Source organism: Stomoxys calcitrans, chromosome 4 (genome assembly GCF_963082655.1).
Source record: "Stomoxys calcitrans chromosome 4, idStoCalc2.1, whole genome shotgun sequence".
NCBI lineage: Eukaryota > Metazoa > Arthropoda > Insecta > Diptera > Muscidae > Stomoxys > Stomoxys calcitrans.
Window position 1 is genome coordinate 124,721,701 of NC_081555.1, and position 12,504 is coordinate 124,734,204.

The 12,504-nt window shown below is 36.7% G+C and overlaps 1 protein-coding gene across 6 annotated transcripts in view; it reads left to right on the forward strand.

Annotated features, from left to right (window-relative positions):
• Positions 1-12,504, forward strand: part of LOC106093307 (protein sidekick) — a 490,348-nt gene that overhangs the window by 445,202 nt on the left and 32,642 nt on the right. For all 6 annotated transcript variants that reach the window (XM_059366229.1, XM_059366231.1, XM_059366230.1 and 3 more), the window contains exons 6-7: positions 2,575-2,694; positions 7,569-7,724. In XM_059366229.1, coding sequence (XP_059222212.1) covers positions 2,575-2,694; positions 7,569-7,724 — 276 coding nt within the window. The remainder of the gene's footprint in view (positions 1-2,574; positions 2,695-7,568; positions 7,725-12,504) is intronic.

Sequence of the window (12,504 nt, forward strand, 5' to 3'; positions counted from 1 at the left end):
TTGAGAGTAAAAAAGGAATCCACTTTTAGGGTCATGTGTTTGTGGGTAAGCCCTAAAGCACTTATTTCTCGAACATATCAATATGGGGCTCAAATCAAATGTTTTTGGGAGTAAAGTGGCGCTTAACCTCCTTAAAACACCTCAAATAGGTTATGTGACCCATCATGACAATATGGGACTCAAATACCTTGAGAATAAAAAAGGAATCCACTTTTAGGATCATGTGTTTGTGGGTAAGCCCTAAAGCTCTTATTTCCCGAACATTTCAATATGGGCCTCAAATGAAATGTTTATGGGAGTAAAGAATGAATTTGATACCTATTTTTAGGCAAAGTTGCGGAGTGCCATACCCAGCCCCAAAACGCCCTCCAATCCATGACTGCAGAGTCGACCGACGTCGAGTTTTTGAGGCCGAAGTCACAATCGGAATCGGACTATTGAGCCGGAGTCGGACTTGGGTTCGGAGTTGAGCACGCTTGCCCCGACTCCGAACCGCTCTCCGACTCCGGCTTAATACTTCGACTCCGACTTAAACTCTAGTCGACCATGGCAATTTGGGGCTTCCATGAGTAGAGCATGAATTTGACATCCATATTAGAGCGGAATGTCTGAGGTACCATCCCACCTCCAAAAAACACTCCCCGCCAATTATATAGACCAATCACGACAGCATAGGGCAGAAATAAAACATGACTTTTTTACCGACTATGTTAATATGGGGCTCATATAAAAAGTATTTGAAAGTATAGCACTAAGCTTATATTCACTTTAAGGGCCAAGTGTCTGGGTGGGCACCTCACTCCCAAAATACACCCCAAACCGGATATATATTTTACCCGCTACAATATACGAGTCCATTGAAAGGTATAAGGGAGTAGAGCAAAAATTTGCCCATAAACATTTCATAAAGGAACAGGGGCCAACTTTTTACATATCAATGCGTCCGGTTCGATTCAAATTTAAGCTCAATGATAAAGGACCTCTTTTTTACATAATTTCCATACGTGGCATAGTACCCCACATATGTCGCCAACATAAGGAGAAGATAGCCACCACTTAAAATTTTTCGAATGTTGGCGCCAGGATTTGAATTCACGCGTTTAGCATCATTCTCGGACTTGCTTATCTCTGCGCTTCAATAACACGAATTCAATATCTACATTCAAGGCGAACTGTCTCCATCTTAAAACTCTACCAAAGCGGGACTTATATATCGAACATTGCAATAAAGAGCTTTAAAAAAGGTATAAGAGCGTTGAAGAAGGCGCTGCGGAGCAGGCCCTTTTTCTAGTTTTCTATAAAAATAAAGTTTTGACAAAATTTTCTATGGAAATAAACTTTTGACAAAATTTTCTATGGAATTAAAATTTTGACAAAATTTTCTATAGAAATAAAATTTTTGACAAATAAAATGTAGACGAAATTTTCTATCGAAATAAAATTTTGAGAAAATTTTCTATCGACATAAAATTCTGAGAAAATTTTCTATAGAATTAAAATTTTCACAAAATATTCTATGGAAATAAAATTTTGACAAAATTTTTATATGGAAATAAAATTTTGACAAAATTTTCTATAGAAATAAAATTTTGACAAAATTTTCTATGGAAATAAAATTTTGACAAAATTTTCTATGGAAATAAAATTTTGACAAAATTTTCTATAGAAATAAAATTTTGACAAAATTTTCTATAGAAATACAATTTTGACTAAATTGTCCATAAAAATAAAATGTTGACAAATTTTTATATGGAAATAAATTTTTGAAAAAATTCTCTATGGAAATAAATTTTTGACAAAATTTTCTATGGAAATAAAATTTTGACAAAATTTTCTATAGAAATAAAATTTTGACAAAATTTCTATGGAAACAAAATTTTGTTGGTTGAATTTCTCGAAAACAAGTGAGACTGATGGCAGGCTGCCACTTAAACCCATGTGTAAAGTTTTTAACTATTGTATATTACGCATATGTATGTATTATTCATTTTTATAAATTTTTTTCTTTATGCTTTTTAAATTTGTAGTTGGTGACTCCACATACACTTGCAGTAGTTAAGAATTGCATAGAAAAATACACGAAAAAGACTTAAAAATATAAAATGTATTCAACTATTTTTGTTATTTTCTTTTGTACCTTTGAATAAACCTTTTTTAAACCTCAAAAAATAATACCGAAACTATTTTCAAGTAGTCTGCCCACAAGTACTTGAAATGCAAACGTTTACAAGGATTTATGCCACAAACAAATAAAAAAACAACAATTTATTTTTGTTTCATCCTCAAAGCACTTCATACTTATTTTTTTCACATATTTTTTTTTTTATTCTTACAAAGCATTTATTTAGCGTGTTTTTTCTGTTTCTTTGTGCCATAATTGGTTTTTGTCCAATTTATTTCATCACACTTAATGTTTTGCATTTTCGCATCAAGCACCCCTTGCATTGCAATTCAAGGCAATTTTTATTTCAACTGTTGTTAGTTTAGTTTTTCACTATCTTTTTTTACTTTTGGTCAATTTTTTCATTCATATTGTTAATTTTCGTTTTCCCCTTTTTTTCTATCTTCATGTAGCCTCTGCACCAATTATGGAGCTGCCACCACAAAATGTGACCGCTTTGGATGGCAAGGATGCGACCGTTTCATGCCGTGCTGTCGGTGCGCCCAACCCGAACATCACTTGGATTTACAATGGTAAGTGTTGCGTTGAAAAGCCACAGAAAAACTCTGAATAACTAAAAACCGCGTAGAAAGCAGATAAACTGCGGGAAACAATTTTTCCCTCTCCATATTTAAAAGGATGTTTTTTTTTTGTTTTGTTCTGGAAACGTTTGTGGCAGCATTTAAATGCAAAATAACTAAAATTATTTTACTATGGAATTAATGCATAATTTAATATATTTGTTAGGGAAGAATAATTTTTATTCCTTGTGGTATGAAATTGGGTTTGTAATTTTCTAATTCTGCATATTTCGGAAAATCCGATAAAAAAATTAGTTTCGAGTGAAAGGGAAAAAACAAAAAGGGTTTGGCATTGTTGATGTGTTTGTTGAACTTAGAATTGATGATTAGCTTGTATCGGAATAGTGGAAAATAAGGCTTTCTTCTCTCTTACTGCGCTTAGGAGAGTAAGACGACTTCTTGAGCCCTGTTTTCAAAAAAAGCATGCCTTACATCGTACTCAATACTCTTAGAGTATGTAGGGCACCTTAGTCAATTTGAACTCCTTCTGGCTGCCAGTGCGGGTCACACAGATTCTGTCCGCACAGATTCTGCAAAAGTCGTTGCTGGTAACCTTCAGTCTGTCAGCATGTTTTCCGGTTAGACAGTGACCTGTCATGACGGACACAATGACTGAGACATCTGTTGTAGGCAATGACAGCAAAGCGGTCGACCTCTTCAAGTCTAGATTAGACCACATAGTTTTGGAATACTCACAACCCCCTCTTTGTGACCATCTATCATTTGTTGTCCTTCGGGCCTGTTCTGTAAACTTTGCCTACATGTCGCTAGAGGCATAACCACAGATTCCAGTTTCCCTGGAATTTGTGAGGTAGTTTCAAGTCTTACAAACTCGTCCGCTTTACAATTCTCTGGGATAAATCTGTGGCCCAGCAACCAAAACAAATGAATTTTGATCTGTTTAACCATCTCGTTGAGAGATCTATGAGAGATTTATCTGTAGAAACCGGACCATAGTCAGGATTCAGAACTTCCACCACTGTTGTGTTAGTCTCGTCTTCTGATTCCGCCAGGAGTTCCTCACAAAATTCGTTAGATCTTGTCATGATGAGCTTCCGTACGCATCCAGGGGCAGGTGAGAAATCAATGGAACCACTCTTCCTCAGCACACTAGACACTTGCGGTGTGAACGATTCCTCCTTAGATGATTCACTAGCTGCTGCTGGCGAAGTATTTTTGAGTTCCGTCCTTTTCCGCTGGCGCACACCCATTCCAACCCGATGACCCACCCACACAAGGCTTGTCGCGTCTCGTTTTGATGCCTTTCCCTCCTGTCTCGATTGTGGCAGTGGGATTTTCAGTCTCCTGCAATCCGCCAGACTTTAGCGATGTGGTCGAAAGTTCTTCAGGCAAGTGTTTAGCAACAGCTGCTGAGTCGTCTCCTTTCCCCCAACCCCGCCGCTTCTATAGACCTTCAGTTTCAACTTGTTGAATCCGTAGAATACAACTCCTTCAGATTTGTTGAAATCCATAGGATACAACTCCTTCGGATTTGTTGAAATCAGTGAAACATTCGGAGTTTAGTACGAATACTGCATGTCGCCGGTCACCATCAACCTCGTCAAATTTACCAATCTTCCAGTCGTTGGTTGAAAGATTGGGATTACATACTCTTAGCCTTCCAAGTATGGATTCAGGATCTGAGGGAATCCTTGGTGTCCCAGCATGCGCCATTGGTTGAGAAGGAATATTCTCCCCGGCACGGGATAACTATGAGCACAGGCTGGAACTTTGAGCTCCGATCTGTGTGGTGTTTATTGCTATAACGAAAAGCTGAGCTGCGAGCTCTCGGGCGCATCCACTAGTTGAAGATACTGGACTGCTCTACACGGAGTAACTGCAATTGCAGTCGCGGACAATCAGCGTTATCGAGCGGAGAGTCTCAGTGAGAGGACGGGCGGCACCAGCTCTTGCATAAATACTGAGTGCCTATGATGCTCGATATGACAGGGCGAATTATTGGCGCCTTTAAATATGGCCACCCTATTCCCATGGCTATCGGTCCTTTGGACCGGAACGAGCTTGCTCACCTATAGCAGCTAGACGAAGATCGCCACCTCCACATAAAGACATGTGCCTACAACAATAGCAACAAGGAATATTCTCTTTCTTGACTAAATCTAGTGCTACGCTTGGCCAGATCTCACCAATCCTTTTTAGCGCACAACGATACATTTCAATTGATGGTTTATCCCCGAACCAGCCTGCATCGTCACAAACTGGAAGAGACCTAGGAGATGCCGCAAGGACATCAGAGTATACTGATGGCAGTCCATTAACTATCCCACTCCAATTATTCCTAGGTAAGCAGCCCTGTACTTCTCCATTGTCGACAATTGACATCACCAAACTGTCCCTAGCGACATAAGCAAAAGTTGTTGGACCCATCTTACTGTTGTTCGCCCTAGTTCTTTTAGGCATGGTGACCGCAGCCTTTTGCCTGACTGCGGTGTAGTTTTCGAATCTAGACGTGTAGTCTTTGGAGTAGCCTGTACTGCGAATCCCGAGCCCAACGTAGGGAGTCTCTCACCATATTAGTGAAAGTCTCAGAATCATTCGCACCAAGCCTCTCAATAAACCAGAGAGCGATGCGTCTTCTATTATTCCCCTGTTGGTTTGCCGGGGAATACCGATGGCCTAGGCAAATTATAGGCATGCGAAGATAGAATAGATACGACCTTGTATTTTTGGCTCGAACCAGGTGTCTTCGCCAAAAGCCTCTGCTGACCAGTCGACTGGCTAGCGGAGCCTGGAGCAGCCGCCCCACCAGTCGAGGTTTCAGTAGGTGGCAACATGCTACACCCTGATACTACCACCGCAGCTGTTGGGTCTTTGGAGTCCATTCTAAGCCTAATCCCGGGCTCTTGATCTGCCGCTTCACTGAAAACAGACGCAGATCATCAACCGCCTAATGGATACCACTATCGTAGCAATCCCTGAGTGACTTAAAATTTTCTTTAAAAAGTAATGACCTATTACGAGTTATAGAAATATTCTTGCGGAACGAAATAAACGTCCGCTCCACTCACTGTTCTAATAAGAATCTTCTATTGATTTAATTGCTATTAAAACATGTGTTTGACATTTTTTTTTTTAAATTTAATTTAAATTTTTGATTCCAATTTTTTTTTATCCATAAAAATGTTTATTTTTTAATAATGCATGCATTATAAGAGTTGTTATTTTTATGTTTTAAAAAAATTTTACTTAAGCATAAATAAATGTTTTTACTGTACTAATCATAAATGTGTACTACCTTTTCTTTTATTTCAACCTCTAACCATCCTGCAACAATGTGAAATAAACTACTGCAACATTCCAACACTAACAACAAATATTTTGGCCCCGTGCAAAAAAAAAAAAACATAAAACCGGATGTTTTGATGAATTAATGCTAAACATAAAATAACAACACAAATGTTGAACTAAATTCTCCTTCCCACCACCACCGCCACCACCACCATTGCCACCATAACCAACATGACAAAAATTGAAACTCACTGAAATTCAAATGCAATCTAATTCCAACAATATCCTTGCAAAACCCCCAAATTGCCGTTTTAATGGACATATTCTTTTGGGCGCCATTTGCACTTGCCACATTGTGCTGTTGTGTTGTTTTCTTTTTTGTCCTTCCTGTATCGGTGTTTGGTGTTTCAACACGTATGGAAATAAATCCATTGGGTTACTGCTGCGGGGTTTGGTGTTGGTATGTGACACCGTACTTTATTGCTTGTATGCGGGGGAAAAAAAATGTTAAATGGCGTTAAATGTTGCATAAACACTATAATAACGCGCAAAACACTCAAAATGCAACAACATACGCGCACACCTACCCACATTTGGCTATGCATATTTTAAACATTTTCAAATTGTGACAACAACATCATAATTTAATGGCTGCTTTGGTACTAAATGCAATGTGGCGTCATAATGTGCCACATTTGGCGTTGGCCTCCGCGACGGGCGACAACACCTTCTTCATATACAATATTGGCGTCGGCGGCGTCAATGATGCGGTATGCCACGAATTTCCAAAACCAAACATGGATTTTTTTTCGCTTGCTGGCCATTACTTGAAATGCGGCAATGGTGTTGTCCATTTTCCAATTTTCCATACTTTTTGCTTGCCGGCCAACAACAACACAAAAATACTGGCAACGAACCGGAAATACATGGTTTTGGTTAACAACACTCATATGCAACAACAACAACGACATGGAAAAAATGCGAACAACCGAAAAACGCACTATTGACACCATCATCCATGCACGACATCATCCACCACAATGTGATGCCGCTTAACATGGTCGGCGATGATAATGCCGCTGATACCGAATCGATGACAACATATCTCTTGCATGTCCTATCATGTTTGCATGTGTATATGTGTCATATGGATGATTTTCCTTACCAACATTGCCATCGCCATCGCCATCGCGATTGCCATCACCGCCACCAACAACAACATCTTTATCGTCTCATCGTCGTCATCATTAACAACACCATTATGGCCTGGTGTTGATTACAAAAACAACGAACCACTGTGACAACCCTATTAAATGCACATTTGAATGTGTGCCTATGTGGTGATGGTAAACATTTGTGCGTGTGTGGGTGTGTTTGTGTGTGAATTTTATGCAAATTGGCTCGCAACATTATACATTCGATGGTATTTTTTCGCATCGCATCGCATGCTTCATTTCCTTCTTCAACCCATATGACAATTATGCAAAATATCGTCACTGTCGTCGTCATAATCGGTGATCCCAAACCAATATTCGCCCCATCGCTCTTGTGTGACAACCAACCAACCAACAAAATAGAAACCCAACTTGTTGAGATTTCAAGCCGTATTCAAATTTTAGAATCTGGAGACTTATTAATTTCTAATGTACGCGAATCCGATGCTGGCCTTTACACTTGTGTCCGTTCCAATGAGGCGGGCACAGTGAATGGTGAAGCCTATTTGGGCGTTTTGGGTAAGTAAGATTAACTGTTTTGCGTATATATGTATGTATGTTTGTATATTCTTCAAATCATAACATTTCCCATGCATTCATATTAACACTCAAACATTTTTTGCTTGGTTGTTTATGTATGCCAAAAAAGTTAATGCTTGTTTAAGCGAATGCTTGAGCGAAGTGGTTATGAATAAGCTAACAATTTATGTGTAAATATTTGTACTATTTTTTTCATAATTTGTATGGTATTTTAATTTCATAACATAACAATTATGAGTTAGTATTCATATTGGGAATAAATTATTGTGCGCTTGTGAATAGCAAAAAAGTAAAGTTCGGCCGGGCAGGATCTTATATACCCTCCAACAGGGACGTAGCCAGGATTTTTTATTGGGGGCACCCCACCTTTTTTAAAAATCGAAATTGGCAAAAAATTTTTTCATTTTTTTGGTCATAAAATATAAGGAAAATTATTTTTTTTGTCGTAGGGGCTTAGAAAAAATTGCTACGGCAATAAAAATTCTCTAAATTATGAATATACTAGCATATGCCCGGTCGCTTCGTTGCCCCCGATGGTACACCAATATCAAGGTGTAACTGTATCGCAGTTAAAATAGATTTAGCCTTATCCGTAATGAAAGAAAACTTTAAAAGTTTTCGTGCCTAAATGTACGGATTAAAAAAACTCTAGTCGGCCGATAATTAATGTCAAGGTGTTACATACTGCCGTGATGTATTTTAAAGATGTAGCTCAGTCTGTAATTAAAGTACCACTTTGTACGATTTAGTACCAAAATTAACGAATATCAAAAAAAAAATTTTATTCGCTCGATACATAGTGCCTAGATGTAACTTCCTTTACTTTAATTGGCTATGACAGAATATTTGTTCCACTAGCCGAACGTAGAATAGCGTTCCAAGCGCCTCGATCTTCTGCGCTCATTCTAAAATCTCCGACACCAAGTTTCGAGGTGTCTCCCACAACCTAATCTTTCCATCGGGCTTTTGGTCTTCCCGGTTTGCCTTCAAAAGACTTTTTTGCTGGAGCTTCTTCATCCATTCTGACAATATGACCTAGCCAACGCAGCCGTTGTATTTTGATGCGTGTAACTATTGGGTTGCCCAAAAAGTAATTGCGGATTTTTCATATAGTCGGCGTTGAAAAATTTTTTCACAACTTGTGACTCTGTAATTGCATTCTTTCTTCTGTCAGTTATCAGCTGTTACTTTTAGCTTGCTTTAGAAAAAAGTGTAAAAAAAGTATATTTGATTAAAGTTCATTCTAAGTTTTATTAAAAGTGCATTTACTTTTTTTAAAAAATCCGCAATTACTTTTTGGGCAACCCAATATGCTATCGTCGTCATATAGCTCATACAGCTCGTGGTTGACATTTGTCTATAGAAAATTTTTTTTCTTTAAAAATGCTTATGCAAAATTTTAATTTTGGTTTTAAAAAATAATCTCGAGGTTAGATTTTTTTACTGAAAGTTAGTCCTTGAGAAATTGTTTTTATATAAATTGTAAAGAAATTTTTTCTTAAAAAATAATTTCTAGAGGGGTCTGGCCCGTGGGGCGGGATGACACTTGCTGATACGCGTTCCTCAGTAAGTATAGGAAAGAATCTCTCCGAACCATTCAATACCAAACGAGGTTTCAGACAAGGAGACAGCCTATCGTGTGATCTCTTTAATATTCTGCTGGAGAAGATTATACGAGATGCAGATGTGCATAGATATGGCACACTAATCACAAGAGAACACATGCTACTCGCCTATGCCGACGACATCGACATCATCAGTCGGTCACCGGAAGTAGTAACTGCAGCGATTGAAAGAATCGAAAGAGAGTCAGTGAAAATGGGTCTGGTAGTAAATGGAGATAAGACGAATTTGATAGTTTCAATTCCCAAAACGCCTTGTAGAACTGAGCTAATAAAGCATATGGAGAAAGTTGGGAACCACAACTTTGAGATGTGTGTCTCAGTGGATGTTTTTCAAATACAAATTTGCTCATGCACATTCCCTTTAATATGAAATAGCTATAAATACCATCGACAGTTATGAGTACATTAACAGAGCAATACGATTAACGAGCCACCGATCAATGGATGCGATGTCATGTGTGCAAGGAATCTGTTGGTTTCACAACTTAAAATTTTCTCTTCCAACATGGCCGACTCTCTTTGAAAAAAATGACTAAAATAGTCAAAATATATGACCAGCCTAAAAGACAAACATAAACAAGTGAAGACGGACTAAAGTCGGGTGAAGCCGACCTTTTGATAACCTACACCACATTGGCTAAGTCGTGGAATTTAATAGTTGCTTTAATTTGATTTTTTGAAAAGATCGATTGATAAATGGGGTAGCAAAGGAACAAACTGAATAAATTTCCTAAAATTCATCAGTCATCAGAAGAGTTATAAGATAAACCTTTGTGCCAAATTTTGTGAAGATCTGTTAATAAATTACTAAATTATTGAGTATTGTTCAAAATCGGACGAAATATAGGGGAGCTACGTCTCTTTCCCATTTTCAGCAGACAAAATCTGTTGTCTTAGCAAACATCATTGCTATTTTGAACAACAAATTTCGTTGAGTGTATATACCTGTTGGATGGAGGGACACAAAGGTCATTTTCAGGAAAACCTTATCACACGAAGGCGAGAGATTTTCTTTCTATAAGTCTGTCATCCTTTATGCAAAAGACTCTAGAGAGGTGAATAGAAACATATCTTAGGGAGAGGATCCCTGAATATCACCTGTCTGGGCAACAGCATGCATATTGTAAGGAAAAATCGATTGTAACAGACCTTTGCGACCTAGTCGCCTATAAAGAGGCTTCTCTCGCTGTCAAGGAATACACAATGGTGGCATTTCTTGACATTGAAATTGCTTTTAATAATCTAAATCCGATGTCAATCATGAAGGAGCTGGAGCTTCTAGGCATCAACACTACGGTATTTCTGCAATGAGTCGTATTAGTAATTTCAATATATCAGCTCTCAAAGCGTTTATGTCACATGAAACTAAATTCTTCATAATTTCATTAACAAAAAAGAGAGTATGTTTAAACGTTTCACAAAAACAAAAGCATTCACTGTGATAGCACTGAATATAAGGCAACACAAATTGGATACCATTCTAATAACATCGAAACTTTGCCCATCTAGGGAAAAGTATTTCCATTGTCATAACTGCAATGCCTCAATTCCAATTAGCAGCAACATTGTAATGGGGTCCTTTAGACGTTGGCAAAATGTGTCAGTTTTAATCATGTTTTTTTTTTTGCTTCATACACCATTACAAATTCTAAGTGATTTTTTGCGCTTAATCTCCATGCGCTAGTCTCAGGTCAGTGTAAAAGTCGATGGCGATGTTCATGTCATGGAGCTATTCTAATTGGATACCATCCAGATTATTATGGCTAGTTTGTCGTTCTCTCCATTTTAATTCGAATTTTTTTTCGGAATGATTTCAAAATTGCATTATGATTACACTCTGGGATTTGTTGTTGTTGCTCTTGCTGCTGTTGTTGGCACAAAACTAATTTGCCAACAAAAAAACGCTAATTAGTATTTGTATACAAAAATGCTCGCTGATATGTAGAGCTAAAGCCAATTCCATATGCAAAACAAACTTGGCTTTCCTCCAGGCAAACGTAAACAAAATAGATTAGCATTTGGTGCTAAAAACTGTTTAACTATCTTAATGAAATACAGCTTTGGTAGGCCAAAGCCAAAATCAACAGCACACAAATATTATATTTTATATTTTATTGAAGTTTATAATTTCAGTGTTTGGCGAGTTTGTTATTTTATTGGAGGTAAACAAAACGCTCTTAAATAAAATGTCAATATTTATACTTTTATTTAAATGAGATTGGCCATTTGCAGTTTTAAGAGACAGGGAAGGGGGGTCAAGCAAATCAAAAAGTGATCAACGGATAATATATTCAAATGGTGATTTCATATTTTCGCATAGCCACAATACCCAATACAAACACAAGGCTAAACATTGACGGGTGTGAGAGAAACCAATACCGTCCAATTGGAGAAAGAATAAACATTCATAATGAAAGATTTAAAAATATGTAAAATGTGTTTCTTTTTCTATATTTTATTTGTTTATTTTAAGCTCTATACTCGAAGATCCATCCTTAAACTTGTCTTCGAAGAAAGTCTCATTAAAGTTTCGACCAAAAGCAAAAGTTTTAGAAATTTAAAGAAAATTTCATTTAAATTTTGTCTTTAGAAGAAATTTTATTGAAATTTTGTCTTTAGAGAAAATTTTTTTGAAATTTTGTCTTTGGAGAAAATTTCATTGAAATTTTGTCTTTAGAGAAAATTTCATTGAAATTTTGTCTTTAGAGAAAATTTCATTGAAATTTTGTCTTTAAAGAAAATTTCATTGAAATTTTGTCTTTGGAGAAAATTTCATTAAAATTTTGTCTCTAGAGAAAATTTCATTAAAATTTTGTCTTTATAGAAAATTTCAATAAAATTTTGTCTTTAGAGAAAATTTCATTAAAATTTTGTCTTAAGAGAAAATTTCATTAAAATTTTGTTTTAAGAGAAAATTTCGTTGAAATTTTGTCTTTGGAGAAAATTTCATTAAAATTTTGTCTTTAGAGAAAATTTCATTGAAATTTTGTCTTTAGAGAAAATTTCATTAAAATTTTGTCTTTAGAGAAAATTTCATTAAAATTTTGTCTTTAGAGAAAATTTCTTTGAAATTTTGTCTTTAGAGAAAATTTCATTGAAATTTTGTCTTTAGAGAAAATTTCATTGAAATTTTG